The 22,306-nt window shown below is 30.8% G+C and overlaps 2 protein-coding genes across 3 annotated transcripts; both read right to left on the bottom strand.

The window, feature by feature from the left end:
• Positions 1 to 1,500: 1,500 nt before the first annotated feature.
• On the bottom strand, positions 1,501 to 2,965 carry LOC108565327 (seipin). Of its 2 annotated transcripts, none has more exons than XM_017924745.1 (5): positions 2,605 to 2,965; positions 2,386 to 2,549; positions 2,000 to 2,338; positions 1,810 to 1,944; positions 1,501 to 1,756 (listed from the first exon to the last, which is right to left on the bottom strand). In XM_017924745.1, exons 1-5 carry the CDS (start codon positions 2,892 to 2,894, stop codon positions 1,674 to 1,676), a joined length of 1,011 nt encoding a protein of 336 aa, XP_017780234.1. In that variant the 5' UTR covers positions 2,895 to 2,965; the 3' UTR covers positions 1,501 to 1,673. The 2 variants fall into 2 exon arrangements, with proteins under 2 accessions (XP_017780234.1, XP_017780243.1); XM_017924754.1 differs by having other exon boundaries at positions 2,389 to 2,549.
• Positions 2,966 to 4,424: 1,459 nt separating this feature from the next.
• On the bottom strand, positions 4,425 to 6,533 carry LOC108565323 (the record flags this gene model as incomplete). The annotated part of the gene is made up of 2 exons (XM_017924731.1): positions 4,425 to 5,011; positions 6,314 to 6,533. Coding segments are annotated over 2 exons (475 nt in total), but the record flags the coding sequence as incomplete, so codon positions are not given.
• Between the last annotated feature and the right edge of the window lie 15,773 nt (positions 6,534 to 22,306).

The following is a 22,306-nucleotide window of genomic DNA, read 5'->3' as shown; positions in this document are numbered from 1 at the left end:
ACGATCTACGGAATCCTATTTATACCACACAAATAAATAAAAGTGCAATTTATCCAAATGTTATCTGCAAAACTCATTACGTATTTTTATGCTCTTAAATCTATTACATTTTTTTTTCTTCTAAAACCTAAATTTTTGAATGCAGATAATTTGAAGCTGCAAAATTGATTTATAATAACTATCCTTACCCTATTAGATTAAATCAATGGTCAAAATCCTATGAAGATTGATGACTCTATAAAACAAATCTTCTTTGAGTGTGTTCTAAACAAATAAACTACAAAATTCTGTACATTTCTGAATACATTAGCCACAACCAAGTCGGTATTATCCATGAGGGACAGTGAGAAGATTGGATTAGATTCCAAGAATACACTTTTTTGTTTGTTAAAATGCTTACAATCGACCTCTACCCTAGTTAACTGGTGTCTAAGGCCGACGACAACTTCAATGCACATAACCAGAGTCGAATTGAAATTAATTTCGTCTTTAAATTGAATAATTTTACGTTTCGTATAGAATTAAAAACTCTCGCTAATTCATAATTAAATTAATCAGTAACTATGAATTAGCGTTCCATTAACATTCAAATATCCCTATGAGAAGAACTCACTTAACTATAGTAGTTTAAATGGAACAAAGAGTAAGTTTTTTTTGTTGTACGATACATTTAATGTTTCTGTTTCATCTATTGAATCGGCAATTTGATTAAATCAATGGTTCAAGCACAAAGGATAATCAAAATCCTATGAAGATTGAGGACTCTATAAACCAAATCTTCTCTGAGTGTGTCCTCAACAAAGAAACTACAAAATTCTGTACATTTCTCAATACATTAGCCACAACCAAGTCGGTATTATCCATTAAGGACATGGATTGGATTAGATTCCAAGATTTGCAATTTTAATGCACACAACCAGAGAGTCGAATTGAAATTAATTTCTTCTTTAAATCGAGTAATTTTACGTTTCGGATACAGTTAAAAATTCTCGCTAATTCATAGTTAAATTAATCAGTATCTATGAATTAGCGTTCCATTAACATTCCAAAATCGGTATGAGAAGTCAGTTTAAATGGAACAAAGAGGAAGTTATTTTTGTTGTACGATACATTGAATATTTCTGTTTCATCTACTGAATCGGCAATTAGCAAACGTTGCTTATCGTTTAATTTCAGATTAGACGACCTACGGATTCCTATTTATACCACACAAATAAAAAGAAGTGTAATTTATCTAAACGTTATCTGCTAAATTCATTACGTTTATACACAGATAACCCCAATATAAAGGACTTAAGATTTTTTTTTATATTTTATTTATTAATTAATTAACAGAAACGCAATTTGTATATCCAGTACACCTTGACTAAATTGCTTTGTACTAAAAGAAAAAATAGACAGATTTAACATACAAAATAAAATATATATAAATATACATGTAGACACGTTTAGAACATTGCTTTTTCTCTCTCTCTCTCTATCTACATAACAAAATAATTATAAAAAATATATGTATATTATTTTCCTTCTATAAAGCACACTCTAATTGAATCGTCATCTTTGGTTAAAAAAAAAAGAATGGTGTTTGCTCGCAAATCGGAATGGTGTAGTATCTTACAGTGGATTAGATGAATGTGTAGCAGCCTTTCAAATACATTTTGTTCATCTCGTTCCTATTCCATCTTGTTAATATACTCTTCACCGAATTTTAGCTCTTTACCTGAAATATCTTCTATCGAAGACGAGGAATACGAATCTGCAACAATCGGTATTAGTATTACGAAAGATGATAGTATTTGCAATATTCACCTTCCATAGAACCTTGGAACTTATCCTGAATGTTATCTTTACTTCGGATGTATTTCCTGTACTCTTCAGAGTGTATCAACTGGTACCAGCTTATGATACCGACAATTGCGATGAAGAACAAGTTGGAGGTGATTCCTGCAGAGAAACGTGTTTTAATAAATTTGTTTGATTGAATTAGTTGCGTACGTACCGATGATTGCGGATAGGACCGGCCAATTAAACATAAAATACCGAAGACCTGTAAACTCGGCGTTGATTAGGAACTTGGCCGAGTACAGTTCGATGTACATCGATTGGATTTCAATGTAAACGTCGGTAACGGCGGGTCCGGTCTGTTCCTCGTAATTTGAGAAGAGTTCAATGTGCAGCTTCTGCTTTTCCTGAGCGGCGCCAAACAGGAAAAACGGACTGTACACTATCGTGTACAGGAACTGCAATAGTGGACTCCTGTATTCCAGCATGGCAGAGCGGCAGGATTGTGCTATCAGACTTTTCTTTCCATGGAACTGGGTGCACACCATGAACATGCCTGAAACAGTGGAATTAAAAAGATATCCTCATGGGTTAAATAGCCACTACCTAACTCCTTATTTACAGGAGATTCGGGCATCTCCAGATCTAAGAAAACCTTGTACGGTTGACCCATCATGAGCAGCTGCTGCCTGTTGGTCAACTCAACGTGGGCATTCAAATATGAATGTGGGCCATTTTCCTTGTAGTTGGCTATGTTGTCTCTAGGGCTGCAAATAACAATTTTACTCTCTCGAATGAACAACAGGTAATCTTTGTACTCACGTGAATTTCAGATGGACAGGCCTCTCGTGGGCAACTGAAGGGACGTAGGTGTAGTAGAAGGCAAGGTACATGAAGACGGATAGCCATACTAGCACTGTTGTGATGAAGGCTACAACTGTTCCTTTGATAAACACCTCTTTGGTGTTGTATATTCCAGTCTTCGATTTGGCTCTGAGCACATCCAAGGTGTTGTCTATGAAGCGAATGGCAGGCAGCTTGAAGCGAACCTTGTAGAACTCCTTTGGGCCCAAACGGAAGAACTGCACCAACAACGAGAAAATTCCGAACATATCGCCTGAAACCGCTTTTCAAATCTGAATATAACCTTTCATCCGGATACAGCTGTGCAGCTGTCACGCAACTGTCAAAGTTCAACTGATTTGCATAAATAATCAATGGCAGGTGCTGCCAATAAAATCGTACTAAATTCAAAATTCAAATTTGATAACGTCTACAATCTTAACAAAACATTCTTATATAATCCGCATATAGTAAACTTACATAATCAACTCGCACAAGTTAGAGGATTTTCCAAGAGGGAAGAAACAGGAGGAAGAAAAAGAACTTGCACAACTTAATTATGTTTAATTGTAATTACAACAATATCTGAGTCTTTACTTTCGGTGGCAATCGAAAGCCCGACAACCGAAATCCCGTCTATTGAAATCCCGACTATATCGAAATCCCGACTGTATTAAAGTCCCGACGTTTGAAATCCTGACTATATCGAAATCCCAACTGTATCGAAATCCCGACGTTCGAAATCCCGACTATATCGAAATCCCGACTGTATCGAAATCCCGACTATATCGAAATCCCGACTATATCGAAATCCCGACTGTATCAAAATCCCGACAACCATAATCCCGACTATATCAAGAAATCCCGACTGTTCGAAATCCCAGCTGGTTCAAAATCCCTGACAATCAAAATCCCGACAGAATNTTTTATATCGGTGGCAATCGAAATCTCGACTATATCGAAATCCCGACAATATCGAAATCCCGACTACCTTAATCCCGACTATATCGAAATCCCCACTATATCGAAATCCCGAGTGTATCGAAATCCCGACGTTCGAAATCCCAACTATATCCAAATCCCGACTTATCGAAATCCCGACTTGATCGAAATCCCGACGTTCGAAATCCCAGTTATCGAAATCCCGACGTTTCGAAATCCCGACGTTCGAAATCCCGACTGTATCAGAAATCCCGACGATCGAAATCCCGACTGTATCATCGACTCGAATCCCGACTATATCCAAAATCCCGACTCTCATAATCCCGAAAATCGAAATCCAGACGTGTCTTTTGAAATCCCAACTGTATCAAAATCCCGACTATATTGAAATCCCGACTGTATTAAAGAACCGACGTTTGAAATCCCGACTATATCGAAATCCCGACGTTTGAAATCCCAACTGTATCGAAATCCCGACTACCATAATACCAACAATCAAAATCCCGACTATATCGAAATCCCTACGTTCGAAATCCCAACTTTTATTATTATAAATTTCTACAATAACACTTGTATGGTAGTCGGGATTTCGAACGTCGGGATTTCAATAGACGGTCTTTCGGTTGTCGGTCTTGCGATATAGAACCCTTTACTTCATATACTAAATATCTTATAAATTTATTCACATTCAAAACTAATTTTTCAATAAATATATAAAACTAATGGAAAGGACTAGGGATATCTAAAAATTAAAATAATAACTCTTGGACGTATAATTTATTATGTATTTCTTCCATCATATTCCTTACATTTATTTATATTAATTATTATTATTTTTTTTATACACTTAAGCGCAGCCTATTAACAATTTTTTTTTTCAGTTTACTTTTATAAATATTACTTCTTTTTTTATACATATGTGTATTTATCATCTTCTTCTCACTTTGCAAAAAATCAGAAACTAGATACATCATCATCATCATCATCATCATCTTTCCCATTCGAATAATAAGTCAACAATATATTATAAATATCTCGTGAACGTTTATCTTTATGCAAAAAAAAAAAACGTTTCGTCGAAACCAATGTTATAATATAACTTGCTTCAATACTTCTTTCCTTTCTTTCTCGGATCTTCGGTATACGTACAATATAAAATGGAACTGCTCAGCTAAGTCTGCTCAGTCAGTCAATAACAACTCATCAGTATTAAAATAATTACGTTCATGTATAGTATGAATATTGGTAACTGGTTATTATTATTATTATGCGATGCTGAATTGGTGTTTATGTTGTATCCACTTGCGTACGTCATGTTAACGTTTACTATGCCTTCGGAAAGGCCGTTTGCAGATCGGACGATCAACACGTACTCCCCTATGTTGCGAACTTTAACCTCGGACAGGTACATCACCGCCTGATAACAGTTCGGAGACGTCGAATTCTGAAACACCAAATTATAATTCAACTTTATTATTCGCTTAACGAGTTTAATCCATTCCAAAATTTCCGGATTTTTTACTCGTATAATGAAACATATTGAAAAATACCGGTGGCAATCGCAAGCCCGACAACCGAAATCCCATCTATCAAAATCCCGATCTTCGAAATCCCGACGTTCGAAATCCCGAGTGTATAGAAATCCCGACGTTCGAAATACCGGCTGGCTCAAAATGCCGACGTTCGAAATCCCGACTATATCGAAATACCGACTATGTCAAAATCCCTACTACCATAATCCCGTTTTTTTTATTATTATAAATTTTTACAATAACATTTTTATGGTAGTCGGGATTTCGATATAGTCGGGATTTCGAGATAGTCGGGATTATGGTAGTCGGGATTTTGATTGTCGGGATTATGGTTGTCGGGATTTTGACATAGTCGGAATTTCGAACGTCGGGATTTCAATAGACGGTCTTTCGGTTGTCGGGCTTGCGATATAGACCCGAAAAATACACATAATATGTACAAATGTAACATGCGGGACTTCTCTTCTCATCGTCACTCGTTTTGTTATAATTTACTTTCTTGATTTGTGAGTATGGACGAAATATTATTAAGTCAAGATTCTTGAAGACAGTTTTTCTCTCCTAAAATAATACCTTGATGTTGGATGAGTGTACAATTAAAATGCTTTATTTACGTTGGAAATGGGTTGTATAGGTTTTGATGGAGAGTAATATCGAGGAGTAAGGATAATTAACTGCGGAAAGCCGTGGGTCGAATATAAAACTGTCGGGATGAAGAATTTATTGGGATATAATAAAGAATTAGGGAATTATTTCAAAAGGACAGTCGCGTCTTTATTACGTCTCTCCGGAGGAACTAAAGAAGGAAGGAAGGAAAGGGGCAATAAATTTGTCCTAATGAAGGTAAACCGCCGAGAACGAAGAACTCGTACTTTTTGTCATTCTATCTTTATATATATATATATTTGACTTTTATTATGCAACGTTTTCTTTACGAGAAGCGGTGTGTATTAACTAATTAGTGGAAGCGAAAATTGGGATTAAGATTTGAAACGGATGGATGAGATAAGATATTTGGCGCGTTCGCTCTCTCTCCTTCCCCAAAAGTTTAGATCCATTTAAACGCGCCAATTAAGTATTTAAGATTTAAGCTGTAAACCGTGTGTCTATATATATAGTTATAGATATATAGGTAAGGTTATATATGTAAGGAGAAGGTATTTCGTTAATAAATTGCGTGCACCGAGGGTGGAAATATAAATTGGTCGTCTTACCGTAATGTAGTATGTTAAGATTTCGCTATCAGACTCTCCCGGCTTGTACACCCTGTCTTTAGCTATCCAATAAACTTTATTGTACGTCGGGTTGGCACAGAATTCCATTGTCAGAGTCAGCGGTTGTCCGTATACGGCCGTTATTGTTTTGTTGTGCGGGAAGATCACGGGTCGACCTGGAACAAAGAACGGAATTGCAACGAATGATGAGATATATATTCTGAATTACATTTTCAATTGCAATTTAAATGTTTGCAGAATACATTGTTCACTTTATTAATTCGAGCCGCAAGAAACATGAACATTTCAATTACGAAATTATATATTTCTTATGTTTGTCTTTACATTTTATTAAATATTTTAAAAAATATACATACTACAAATACAAATTATGAATGTAATTAAAGACGAAACTTTAGGCTATATAATGTGTACTGAAATATATTTGTGGTATTTACAGTTTTGTTGTAATTAGCTATTAAAGTTATAAAATATATTAATGTAACCATTGTTCATGTTTCTTTGTATATATTGTAAACCATACATACAACTAATAAGGAGATATAATGGATTTAAAGCATAAAGTATAAGCTATAAACTAAATGGAGTCCCAAATTTGTAACATTTCTAGTTTTCTTGTAATTTGCTGTCAAAGTTGAGAAGAGATTGAATAAAATAATGCACATACCAAAAACATAAATTAATAATGTAATATAAACCAAATTTTAGCTTTTAAATTGAGAACAATATTCTCATATTTTATTTTACTTGAAAATCAAGAAGGACAAGAACACAATTTCATAATAAAAATTAATACCAAAACTATGAGATTTATAGTGACTATTATACTTGTGTTTTTTAGTTAAAAGTTGTCAAAATTATTATTGTCACATTGGACATCCGTACAAACATAAGTTAATGGTAAAATTATAGATAAAACTATAGACTTTAAAATAAACATATAATATATGGACAATATTCAGTTTTCTTAAAATAAGCTAAAATTATGAGCTCAAATTATTTATATATTCTGTAATAAACTGAAAAAGTTGAACCTTTTTATTCACTAACTGCTAATTAGAATGCTTAAATTGCCTTGTTTTCTAATATAAATTACGTTGTCATGGTTTTTGTTTGTTACTAAGATCAATTTGAAGTTGAATGATCTAACAGCTGTCAACAGTTGAAACCGTCAGATTTCCGAATAATTAACCAATCATTTTTTCTAATATACAACGAGACGAAGGAAAGTAAGAACGAGAGACAAAAAAAATTATGAGCTCAAATTATTTATATATTCTGTAATAAACAGCCAAAGTTGAACCTTTTTTCTTCACTAACTGCTAATTAGAAGACTGAATGCTTAAATTGCCTTGATTTCTAATATAAATTACGTTGTCATGGTTTTTTTGTTTGTTACTAAGATCAATTTGAAGTTGAATGATCTAACAGCTGTCAACAGTTGAAACCGTCAGATTTCCGAATAATAAACCAATCATTTTTTCTAATATACAACGAGACAAAGGAAAGTAAGAACGAGAGAGGTAATAAAATTATGAGCTCAAATTATTTATATATTCTGTAATAAACAGCCAAAGTTGAACCTGTTTTCTTCACTAACTGCAAATAAGAAGACTGACTGCTTAAATTGCCTTGTTTTCTAATTACGTTGTCATGGTTTTTGTTTGTTACTAAGATCAATTTGAAGTTGAATGATCTAACAGCTGTCAACAGTTGAAACCGTCAGATTTCGGAATAATTAACCAATCGTTTTTTCTAATATACAACGAGACGAAAGAAAGTAAGAACGAGAGATGAAGAGAGAAAAAAAGTAAGGAACGTAATTTCCGAATCTCCGGAATAAATTATTTCCACGTCCTTCGGCGCTAAACTTTATAAAATGATGATGAATTATCGGCGCCCATCTGTTGTGAGGAAAAGTTTTCTCCCTCATCCCATCGCACACGCAGAGAGTGAGAAAGAAAGAGCCACGATTTTCAATGGATGGAATCGATGAATTATTATGGGCACGTTGGAATTTTTCGAAACAAAATGAAAGAGAAGAGTAAACTAAAAAAGAAAAAAAGAAAAGCGAACAAAGGAAGAATCTTCGAGCAGGCAATTGTCGATGTGACATATTGCTCGCAAAACGTGTGCCAACGCGCATTATCGATGCACCAATTGATTGACAATCAAGTGGACGTAGATGGAAAACAAGTTGATTTGATTATGTGCATTTTCCGATGTGGAAACAACAGTTTTCATTTTTGTTAATATTGAGATTTGTTGGATGAATTTCGTTTTGCGCGATGATCCGACCAGAATGGAATACTGAGTTTACTTTCTTGACTATCGTTGGTATGAAGAGGATGAGTACGAGGTGGAGGATGATGCTGTGCACAGCTGGGGGAATCCCCGGGTCCCTCAAGTAATAGTAGTCATTCATATTCGAATCACAGTCACCAAGCTAGGCCAGACCAAATCAAATCCGCATCCAACAAATTCATGTCTGGGAATATTAAACAATCGCAAACATCGAACGTAGCCAAAGCCACTTCACGTACCGCCAATAAATATGTAGAATTTCAACAAGACATTTTTACTATCGTTTTTCTTTTCTTATTACGTTTTATTCTCTACTCTCAGATTATATTAAAAAAAAACAATATTTTCAATTTTGTGTATAATATAATACAGGCAAATGTAACATTTTGAATGTTTATTTTCTTTGTTATACTTTTATTACAATAAACAATTCATGGACTGGAATTTAAGCTTTTTTCATATGGAATTTTAGACCAAAAAGATCTCATTTTCAATTTGTGTATACGTGGAAAGTTATTGGAATAAATGTAACATTTTGAATATTCAAATTTTTTTAAACTTCTACAGAATTTTAACAAAAATTGAAATTATTCGCTTTTAAAATAACTTTGTTATACTTTTATTACAATAAACAATTCATGGAGTGGAATTTAAACTTTTTTCAAATGGAATTTTAAGCCAAAAAGACCTCATTTACAATTTGTGTATACGTTGAAAGTTATTGGATATAAATCTAACATTTTGAATATTCAAATTTTTTTAAACTTCTACAGAATTTTAACAAAAATTGAAATTATTCGCGTTTAAAATAACTTTGTTATACTTTTATTACAATAAACAATATATGGAGTAGAATTTAAGCTTTTTCATATGGAATTTTAGGTCAAAAAGACCTCATATTCAATTTGTGTATACGTGGAAAGTTATTAGAGATAAATGTAACATTTTGAATGTTCAGTTTTTTTTAAACTACTACAGAATTTTAACAAAAATTGAAATTATTCGCTTTTAAAATAACTTTGTTATACATTTATTACAATAAACAATTCATGGAGTGGAATTTAAGCTTTTTTCATATGGAATTTTAGTCCAAAAAGATCTCATTTTTAATTTGTGTATACGTGAAAAGTTATTAGAGATAAATGTAACATTTTGAATATTCAAATTTTTTTAAACTTCTACAGAATTTTAACAAAAATTGAAATTATTCGAGTTTAAAATAACTTTGTTATACATTTATTATAATAAACAATTCATGGAGTGGAATTTAAGCTTTTTTCATATGGAATTTTAGGCCAAAAAAATCTCATTTTCAATTTGTGTATACGTGGAAATTTATTGGAAATAAATGTAACATTTTGAATATTCAAATTTTTTTAAACTTCTACAGAATTTTAACAAAAATTGAAATTATTCGCTTTTAAAATAACTTTGTTATACTTTTATTACAATAAACAATTCATGGAGTGAAATTTAAGCTTTTTTCAAATGGAATTTTAGACCAAAAAAACCTCATTTACAATTTGTGTATACGTGGAAAGTTATTACATTTTGAATGTTCAATTTTTTTAAACTTCATCAGAATTTTAACAAAAATGGAAATTATTTGGCCAAAAAACCTCATGGTTAAAATTTCATTTATTTATACATTTTGTAAAATTAAAAATTCAAAAAAAAAACCTTTTATAATACGAATAATCTTTATTTTGAATTTTATGACAATTCAAGCTTCAACTATCAGAAATTGTCAATAATTCAACGGTTGAAAGTTATAAAAGAATAAATCACCATTTTGAATATTGCAGTTTTAATTGATATTGAAATAAACATTGAATAAGATGGAAACACTAAGAAATAAAATTGATTTTCTTTTCGTTTTTTTTTTGTAATATTTCAAGCGCGTTATAAACCGTTTGGACGTTGATTAGGAACATCCTGGTTTTCGGCCGTCCGACCGGGGAATTAATTGTGAAATTCTTGGGCCGTTGGAGAAAGGTCCATCGCAGTTAATTAGAAATAGTTTCGATTTAATTAGGAATCCGGGATCGATCGATTGAATTCTTACGTTTTTAAGAAAGTACGGAATTCCCAATAACATCCGTTCAAAGATAAAATCGTTTCCTATTATGTAACTTCTAACTCTAATTTGGTTCTAAAACAGTTTCAAAATTTGCTTTTTATTCAAATTCAAAGAATCTCGTGAACACTAACAAAGAGTTCAAGTTCAAGTTTAAATATCTTATTTATATATAAGAATTACAGTTGTGTAGTTTTTTACAAAAATAAAGAGACAAAAATTACTTAAGCAAACACAGAAACACGTGATACAATGAATGTGAATTGAGCTGACAATGAATACATAGAGAAATATATGATACAATGGTGCAAAAGAAATGATAATAACTTGATCTGACAAAGTACCAAAGAAAAAGTTAAAAAGTTTCATGAAATTTTACAAAAAATGATTTCATGGAAAAAATCCAAAAAATTTTGTTTTGTTTTGTTTTTTGTTTTCAAAGAGTTTCAAATTTGTTCCTTAATCAGAAAAGAAGGAATTCAGTAAAATCTAATAAAAAAGTTATACTTACTTAATTAAGTATATATTTTTTAAGGAATTATTAATTTCATAATTGTTGAAAACTTTTGACAAATTTCAAACAACATTTTTGATGTTTATTATTTAGTTATAATTTTTCAATTGAAACAATAAATCCACTAATAAAAAAACGTAATGCAAAATATTCCTACTTCAAATTATATTGTACAAAATTTTCGCTTAAAATTTGTAAAAAAAATAAGTTTTCCTTATTTGAGTTTTTTTTTTAAATTAATAATTCAATTATATGTTGTATTTTCAACATAAAAGCTGAAACAATCTAAATATTAAAGAAACAATATCATACTTTTCAAATAACTTCAAAAACTTATGTAATTTATGCTGGAAGAGTTTGAGCTACTTTTAAGTTTTTTTTTCTCATTTCTTTCCTGTTTCCGCATTTGGAAGCGAAACGTTTTAACATATTGATATACGTGCAGTTAAGTATCGATGATGAAATAAATAAGATGTGTGTGTGAGTGTGTTTCGGCACGAAGAAGAAACTTCTTCAGTTCGCTCTCATCTAACAAGACATCACATTATGCAATTACCAGCACTTTACTTTACCGCTATCAAATTGATCGCAATTCTCTTCGACGTTTTCTACATTTTTCATATCCAAATTGCATTTAATTGAATAGGTTTGAGTCTGAAGTTAAAATGTTCTCTTTGATCTTTCATATTCCAAGTTGTAATATTATTTGTTGTATGAATATCAGGTAAGGTATAAAGTAAATTTATAATTAATCAAAAATAACATTTATTATTTAATTTCTTAAACATTACAATTCAAATATAATCCAATTAATCAGACTTGACGAAGTCCTTGTTGCCTGTAATATTGAGAAGGATGCGCATTCTGTAAATCCAAATACGTGTAATGGGATTTATTCGATGTGGTATTGAAGGAAACTAAGCTGTCTGGTATAGTAAATCCGCATTAATCGCCTATTAAAAGCGTTCCTACAACTGCCAATGGATTACGTAATTCAATTGCCATTTCCAAGTGTAATCAATCCAAAATTTATACACATAAATGTTATCTAACGATTTAGGTATATTTTTAACTAAATGATATTAGTTTAACACAAATACGAACAGTTTACTTGTATTAAATCCGAAAAGTCTTAAATTGTAGTCTTTTGTAATATTAGGCTTTAAGTCTAAATTGTAAGCAAATTTAATCAATAAGAAATAAAAAATTGGTTATTTGGTTTCTTGAAGCATAAATGAAATATATATTTGTTGGAGGATATTGGAAGATTATTGTGATGAAGTTGGATATCAATCTTTCGATGAAGATTGATCAATTGAGGAAAGTATTTCTGTTCCTCTCTTTCTTTCTTCTGAATGAGAGAAAGATGGAGACGGTATAAGATAAATATGTATTGAAATGTCTGTAAGCGAGTCGGAGTGGGTCTGCTCTTCCAGTCGGATTGAGAAATTTCGCATTGATGTTTAAAGAGGGAAATTCGTGAGGAATTGATTAAGCGAAATGGCTTCGAAAGTAATGCCGAAAGTTATCAAGTTTCAGAAGTGGAGTGAGAGAAAGAGAGAGATCAGCTCGGGTCGCGGGATTATACAAATGAATAACTTTGTAACGAAAACAGTTAAAGTTTAATTGCAGTGTAATATTTTCTTGCGGGAAAGAGAGAATAATTTCTTGCGGTCTTTTCTGGTAAGAGGCAATAAGAGAAAGGGACGTAGTAGATATGATGTGGAGAGGGTTTGTATAGCAGATATCGTACGGTCTGGAAGTTTGGGTTCGGGTTTATAGTTTTAAGCTTGAATTTGAACTGGAAACGGTGTAGCATATAAACATAATCTTATCTGCGCGGGTCGGGTCGAATTTCGGAATGGTAAGAATCGCATAAAACTAAAGCCCGGAGGGCCTTGTTCAACATGCAAAGCATTCCATTAAGAGGAAGGAACTTCGCGCCGTCTGCCAGACACGCTTGTTGTTGTTCTTGTTGTTCACTTCTGTTGGAGGCATCTCTTCGTGACCGCTCTACCTCTTCTCCTCTGTTCCCGTGGGACGGCATTAGCGGAAAACAACTACCGACTGGATGCGGTTATGTTTTATAACTCCCAGCTGGAGTAGCAGCAATCGTTGCCACTACTTCTGCAAAAGGGGACCGCAAATATTCCGCATTGTTTCGCTTCTGGAAGCGCTTTATCAACGGGATTCTCGTATTTATTGCATGCAGACACAAAAGGAGTGGAAGGACCGCGGATTATTATTGCTGTTATCGTCATCCTCATCATACTGCTTCGGTATCCGCGGATTAAAGGGTGCAGTTCAAACGGTTCACATAAATATTAACCCCACGTAACCCTTTTGTTGCCATCCACATCCAAATGTAATAAGCGAACTGTAATTTATTTCCTCATTCGCATATGAATTGTCTGACCGGAAAATAACTTTGATTCATCTCAATTTGATCTTTCTGCTAATAAATTTACTAAATTTCAGCAAATTTTGACAATTCCGTACACAAATCATTGAACTTAGTTAAAATAAATAATAGTTTCTAAGACCATTGAAACATTGTGAATGCGCCGGGTCTAATTAATCATTTAATTTAATTAATTTCAGTATTTAATTAATTAAGTATTTATTTCTTACAAATTAATTAAAAAAATTGTGTTGAACGTAAATACACGGATAATCAAGATAATAAATGAAAAATTCAAAACCTGTGAGTTTCAATCAATTAGCAGAAGGGTGAATTTCAATTATCATTTATTTTTTATTTACATCGCGGTTTTGTCCGAACGTACGCAAACAGTTCAACAATCCGTTCGCATTTAATTCAAAAATATTGTTATTATTTTGCACGGTCAATGCAAAATTTCAACTGCAGTTCGTAAAATCAAAATCCGTGATATCTATATATATATCTATGTTTTCAATTCATTTTTATCAATGACAAATAAAAAATACGCGAAACCATCCAATCCATCAGAAATATTAAACTAATTGAAATGAAAAGGGTATTGCATATGTGAAAGAAATCATATGAATTTATTAATTTATATTTGTTTCATATTGCAATAATTTTAATGTTTAAATTTCTTTAATAATTTAATGAAGTCATTTTGTAGAGTGTAAATATGTGTTGATTTTATTGTTTAAATATGTTGGTTAATTAATATAAAATACAATATTTTCAAAAGTTTGAAAATGTTTAAATTTGTTAAATATTTGTTAAAAATTAGATTACTTTAGAAAGTGTAATAATATATAGATAAATAAATTTAATGTATAGAATTTGATATACTTTATTCTATTAAAATTGTTGAATTTGACTTGTTACAATTTCTTTTTACATTAAGCAAATTTGTATTAATTTTGATGTTTCAATATAGTCTTAATAAATCATATTATTTTTATACAAATTTCGTTGACTTTAATGATTGATTTGTTTATTTGCTTGTTTATTTTATAAAATGTTAAAAAAAAGCTTTGATTTTTGTGTAAAAATGTGCAAAATTTAAACTATATTTATTTAAAACAAAATTGTATTTAAATTGTTGAATTTGACTTGTTGCAATTTCTTTGTACACTAAGCAAATAACATTTGCATTAATTTTGATGTTCAAATCTTTCGAAAATCATACTTTTTTTGTACAAATTTCATTGATTTTAATGATTGTTTTGTATATGCTTGTTTATTTTATAAAATGTTAAAAAAGCATTGATTTTTGTGTAAAATTATATTAAAATTGTTGAATTTGACTTGTTGTAATTTCTCTTTGCATTAAGTATATCCAATTTGCATTAATTTCGATGTTTAAATGTTTAAAAACTATGAAATCATACTTTTTTTTCTATAAATTTAATTGACTTGTTGATTTTATAAAATCTTACAAAAAACATTGATTTTTGTGTATAAACGTGCAAAATTTCAACTTTATTTCGCAAAATCAAAATTATTTTAAAATTGTTGGATTTAACTTTTGCAATTTCTTTGTACATTAAGAAAATTTAATTTGTATTCATTTTGATGTTAAAATGTTTCATAGTTTTGATAATTTATACTTTTTTTTGTATAAATTTAATTGCCTTTATTGATTGTTTTGTATACGCTTGTTTATTTTATAAAATGTTAAAAATGCAATGATTTTTGTATATAAATGTACAAATTTTCTACTGTAGCTCGTAAAATCAAAATTAGATTAAATTTGTTGAATTTGAATCGTTGCAATTTCATTTTACATTAAGCAAATCAAATTTGCATTAATTTTAATGTTTAAATGTTTCATAATTTTTTAATAAATCATATTTTTTGTACAAATTTCATTGATTTTAATGATTGTTTTGTATACGCTTGTTAATTTTATAAAATGTTAAAAATGCAATGATTTTTGTGTATAAATGTACAAAATTTCAACTGTATTTCGCAAAATCAAAATTATATTAAAATTATTGAATTTGACTTGTTGCAATTTCTCTTTGCATTAAGCAAATCCAATTTGCATTAATTTTGATGTTTAAATGTTTCAAAACTACAAAATCACACTTTTTTTATCTATAAATTTCATTGACCTTAATGATTGTTTTCTATACGCTTGTTTATTTTATAAATTGTTAAAAAAGCATTGAATTTTGTGTATAAATATGCAAAATTTCCACTGTAGTTCGCAAAATCAAAATTATATTAAAATTGTTGAATTTGAATCAAATTAGCATTAATTTTAATGTTTAATAGTTTTTAATAAATCATACTTTTTTTTGTACACATTTGATTGCTTTGATTTTGTACAAAGCAATCATTGTACAAACTTGTTTATTTTATATAATCTTACAAATAGTATTGATTTTTGTCTACAAATGTGTTTAATAATGAAAATTAAATTATTTTCTAAAGAAACATTAATGTTTAAATACTAGAATTAATAACGTTACATTCACCCCATTGAAGCAGTTGATAAATTACATAATATGAATCCATCTCTAATTGAAATAATAGTGAATGTTGCATTGCATAGATTTTAATGTATATAAATATATTGAATACTTTGTACAGATTAGATTTCCGTTGTTGCGTAAACACGTTCGAAACATTTAAAATATTACTCGCATTGTGCACCGCTCACTGGATATGACAGTTAACGTTATTACGTTAATTACAAATCACTGTACTGTATTTTATTGCGAACAATCGCTGCATACCGATTACACGCTGCGACCATCATTCACGTATTTCAAATTGACTTTAACAATTCAATAATATTCGTTTTGCATACAATCAATTTCGCTTCTCCCAAATGCATTCTATTTTTATTAAATATCACTTTTGAAAATTTAATATGTTGCAAGTAAAATATTCCAATATTTTCCATCTAAGAATGTTATTTATATATCTGAGGAATTTCCATGCAGAGTTTCATTTTTTTGTTGTTGTTGAAATGTTTATTATGTAGAGGAGATTCTCTTTCTATTACTCTTTTTTTTTTGTTCATTTTTGTCGCAGTTTCTATTTGCGTTCGTTTCTTTTCTTCTGGGTGGGTGGATGTTCGCTAAATTAAAATTGTTTTGCAGAAACTAGCTATAAATCAAGCGGACACACGCCGTTGGAGCTGGTGCTGATGCTGTTGGCTGTCTCTTTGCAGCGGCAGCAGCAGCTACAATGCTATACTATATACGCCAGTATATAAATGGAAATATATTCTAATGCATGTAGTGTCGAAAGGCATAATAAATCAATCCACGTGTTGATATTGTATTACTCCGGTTCCGAGGAGCGCGCCGCCATTCGATACTGCCAGACACATGTGCCACTTTTATCCACTTATCTGCCAATTCATGTGCAGAAAGACATGATGATAGCGATTGATATAGTCTACATGCATTTTCTCGAGAAACTGTTATCAAAAACATTGATTTGATTGTTTTGACATTGATTTGATTTATAATCTTTGTTAATTGGTATTATTTATTTGATATAATATTGAAGACGGAGCAATTTGATGTATGTTATCAAAAGCATATGAAGTTATGAAGTGTTCTATTAAACGCAGGTGTTTCTTATTGGAGATGTTCACGTAGATGTTCAATTAACCGCTGATATTTTTCTTCGTAAACATTCAATTGAACGCAAGTGTTTCTTCTCGCAGGTGTTCATTTAACGCAGGTGTTTCTTCTAGCAGGTGTTCATTGAAACGCAGGTGTTTATTTTCGCAGATGTTCAATAAAACGCAGGTGTTTATTATCGCAGGTGTTCAATTAAATGCAGGTGTTTCTTATCAGATGTTCACGCAGATGTTCAATAAAACGCAGGTGTTCAATTGAATGCAAGTGTTTCTTATCACAGATGTTCACGCAGATGTTCAATAAAACGCAGGTGTTCAATTGAATGCAGGTGTTTCTTATCACAGATGTTCAATAAAACGCAGGTGTTCAATTGAATGCATGTGTTTGTTATCACAGATATTTACGCAGATGTTCAATTGAATGCAGGTGTTTCTTATCACAGATGTTCAATAAAACGCAGGTGTTTCTTATCGCAGGTGTTCAATTGAATGCAAGTGTTTGTTATCACAGATATTTACGCAGATGTTCATTAAAACGCCGGTGTTCAATTAAATGCAGGTGTTTCTTATCACAGATGTTCACGCAGATGTTCAATAAAACGCAAGTGTTAATTATTGCAGATACTTACTTACTTAGAATTAATTTTTATTTAGTTGTTTGTATACATACATTTGGATGGTTATAATGGATGGGTATAATATGTTAATAATTAGGAGACAAGAGTTATATATAAAAAAATAAAAAAAATACTTAAGTTTATGGGTTACTTATGCTAGAAGAAAAAGCGAAATGTTTTAATTGTCGGGGTTTGGTGGTGGGTGATTATTGCAGATGTTCATGTTCAAAGTGTAGATATTCATGCAGGTGTTTCGCGTTTCCTGACTACATTTGGCTATGTTTAATGATATTATTGTGTTCTCATCAGCTGCAAAAGTTTAACTTTGTTTCAAATCAAATTTAAACAAAACCAAAATTTATTGACAAATTTTTTTAATTATTAATTAAATGAAATAAGAGATGCTTAATAATATGCGATGAATAAAGTTAATATAATATAAGAATATTTATCTTTATAAATATTTTTACCCGGCGCATCCACTATTTGGTATAGACACAATCTCCCAATATAATTAGTGTATATAATGCAATTTGTTTTCAGTAGTAAATTGTGAGGTAAAGACGATGGAGAAATATAGCAGAAGTACACATTTCAAATGTAGTACAAGATGATGTAATGGATGTAGTTTAGCTGCGTTACATTGCGAGCCATTTGTTTTTGAGGCAATGCGTTATCCGGATGTAGCGAATATGCAGAGCGGTTTTCTCGAATTACAAATGATCCATGGGAAAGCTTCCCGAAGAATTGCGATTCCTGTAAACCAGGCGCAATGCATAATAATTACAGGATAAAGTAGATAAAGCAGGCGGCGAACGGCAAAAGCCAGAGGCGTATTAAAATTTATGCGGTCTGGCAATTGTGTATGTGTGTGTTTCTCTGGTAGAAAATATGTGTATAAACTTAAATAAGATATATATTTAAGTTTTTTTGTAGTTTGAAGCAAATTTTAAGACACCAAAATTGCAAAATTACTGCAAATATCTAACTTAATTCTATTGCTGTGAATCAACTAAAACTTATATAAAGCAAATTGTACTATGAAAATATCCGTTGATGAACGTAATTTGTTGCTAAAAGATGTTCTAAAACTGAAACAATTTTACCAAATAAAAATTGAACTTTTTATAATTGTTCTTTTTTTCAAATTTATTTAATTATACTTATTTTCATGCTTAAATTTCATTTTAAACATGAAATGAATGGTTTTACATTTTGCTCCAAAACATTTCTGAATAATTCTTATATAAATAAACGAAAAGTGTTCTTTTATTACATAGATTTAGTTTAATTGAATCTACGTCCAAATTATAAATTAATATGAGAATGAATCAAACAAAATTTATATAATAGTAATATACAGCATACTTGTAATTTGTTGCTAAAAGATGATCTAAAACTGAAACAATTTTACCAAATAAAAATTGAACTTTTTATAATTGTTCTTTTTTTTCAAATTTATTTAATTATACTTATTTTCATGCTTAAATTTCATTTGCATTGAAGATTAAACATGAAATGAATGGTTTTACATTTTGCTCCAAAACATTTCTGAATAATTCTTATATAAATAAGCGAAAAGTGTTCTTTTATTACATAGATTTAGTTTAATTGAATCTACGTCCAAATTATAAATTAATATGAGAATGAATCAAACAAAATTTATATAATAGTAATATACAGCATACTTGTAATTTGTTGCTAAAAGATGATCAAAAACCAAACAAATTATCAAATGCTTGAATTTGAATTCAAGTATAAATATGAATTGCATGTTTTTACATTTCATTCTAGGAAATTTCCGAACAATTCTTATATAAATTAACAAAAAGTGATATATGATATAAGATATATTTATTTTTATTATACAAAAAAAAGAGACACATAGTACGATTTTCAGTTGGAGTGCGCGAATACATCAATGTTATTCTCTGTACGCTTCGACCCAGAATCAGAAAATTCCCATTAATCTAGCACCAGAGATACTGAGCCAGGAAAAAAAGAGCAAACAAAGAGTGCATATATCCGAACGAAACGAAACGAAAAAGTAGAGAAATTTAAGCCCGGCAGGTTGCATCAAATGAGATCGATGATTGGAATCAAGTGCATGACAGTTAATTTATTTCGACGCTGCTCAATGTGTGTGTATTTATTTGTTTTTTGTTTATTTTTTTCTGGTAGTTCGATTTTCGATGTTGGTAATTGTGTTGGTATCTATATATATCAGGGGTGGTGGTAACCGGATTCGCCCCATAAATTAAGCCAAGTTTTAATTGGAAATGCGATCCTATGGAAACGGGACAAATAAATCAAGAAAAACGAACGGATGGTTTTTCTCTCTGGAAAAAGCAAAATAAATAAATAAATAAAAAAGAAACGTCGGAAATGGAGAGTGAATTGCAGATAAGGGTTAAGAATGGATTAAATGAAGCGTGAGGGTTGCGCGCACCATTCACTTGGTGTTGCGATGTGTGAATTTTTACAATATTTAAGTACGCGGAGCGTGTAAACATTTGTTGCTCTTTATGCGGTTTCTGGTCTGAAATTTTCGCAAAATACAAATGCATTGTCCCTTTGAGAGCACATCATCTAGACTTCAGCAGAAACCCCTTTTTCGCTGCAGACTCTAAACCTCTCCAACCCCTTTCGCGCTGCCACCGCATTTGCATAATTACTTATTCTCCTCTCGCAAAACGGAATTTCACATTTCAACAACTGCACAACGCTCTATTTTCTATTTTATTATTTAATTCGTTTCTTATTACTACAAACCGGAAAAGACAAACCTTATTTCTATAGCTATTGTAATGTTGCATCCCAAATTAAAACACAAAATATAGCACCAACTAATGCTTACAATTGTATATCACTGTCATCAGATTACATAACCAATAACAGTTTGTATACTAACACATTTTTGCCTATTTTGGTAAAAAGTACTGAAGAAAAATACAATCACACCCTAAGAAACTGACGCAAAATCTTTAAACAGAAAAATAGAGATTTTAAAAGCGTTTGTCTATTTATGGAACTATACATTTTAAATGGGTCGAGAATTGACAGCTGTCACTTTTTGACGCAAAGTGACAGCGTTAAATATTCTTTGTTATACAATAGGTCGTGTGTGGCTATGGTTGTCTGTATCACGAAAATTTGATACGAAAGGTCGTTGGTTCGATTCCCAAAAACCAACAAAATTGTGGTGGTAGAAATAGGGAAGAGCTTTATAAATAAATTGATATAAATCTCTTTATATTTAAAAAATGTGTCATAGTATAAGCACAAATAAATATGAAGATTTAAAATTACATAATTGTAGACCATTGTTTCTCAACCTATGGGTCTATACAATTTTTTTACTACGTTTTATTCATAATATCAATTAACTGTGTGTATTTCCTAGCAACGTCTAACTTTCTTAATTAAATACAAACATTTTATTAATATAATACAACCACAGTTTTCGAAAACCTAAACACATTTTCCTATAGGAATTCATGTAAAATTGACATAATCCGTTCAGAAAGCCAAGGTTTAAACATATTATGTTAAAAAACAATGAAAATGGATAAAATCTTAAACAATATTTACAGAAAATAATCATAATAAATGAATCAAATATAAACGAAAATTTCATCTTTTATTAAATTTTTGAAGAAAATTAACTTCTGATCTTTTTTTTGTTCTAAAACCGAGGCGTTATTCTTCGAAACCCGAAGTTCTACTGTACACTAATATAACCTATTTAAGTTACTATACATGACAGTTAACAAATGACAAGTGACAATTGTTACAATGACAGTGCGTAATTTCTGCTGTCAATATGATTGTATAGGAATTACGTTGGTAAAACAAAATTAAGTTTTGATATCTAGGTGTTTTTATATTGGATTCTTGTTCGAAAACCAAAGTCCTAATGTCCAGTTATATAACAATATTTAAGTTATTACACATGACAGTTCTTACTGCTGCTGTCAATATGATTGTATAGGAATCCCGTTGGTAAAACGAAATTAAGTTTTGAAATCTAGGTGTTTTTATATTGGATTCCTGTTCGAAAACCAAAGTCCTAATGTCCAGTTATGTAACAATATTTAAGTTGTTACACATGACAGTTCTTACTGCTGCTGTCAATATGATTTTATAGGAATCCCATTGGTAAACGAAATTAAGTTTTGAATCTAGGTGTTTTTATATTGGATTCCTGTTCGAAAACCAAAGTCCTAATGTCCAGTTATATAACAATATTTAAGTTGTTACACATGACAGTTCTTACTGCTGCTGTCAATATGATTTTATAGGAATTCGTTGGTAAAACGAAATTAAGTTTTGAAATCTAGGTGTTTTTATATTGGATTCTTGTTCGAAAACCAAAGTCCTAATGTCCAGTTATGTAACAATATTTAAGTTGTTACACAT

Source organism: Nicrophorus vespilloides, unplaced genomic scaffold (genome assembly GCF_001412225.1).
Source record: "Nicrophorus vespilloides isolate i.1.1-1 unplaced genomic scaffold, Nicve_v1.0, whole genome shotgun sequence".
NCBI lineage: Eukaryota > Metazoa > Arthropoda > Insecta > Coleoptera > Silphidae > Nicrophorus > Nicrophorus vespilloides.
This window is presented reverse-complemented; position numbering and strand designations above follow the sequence as displayed.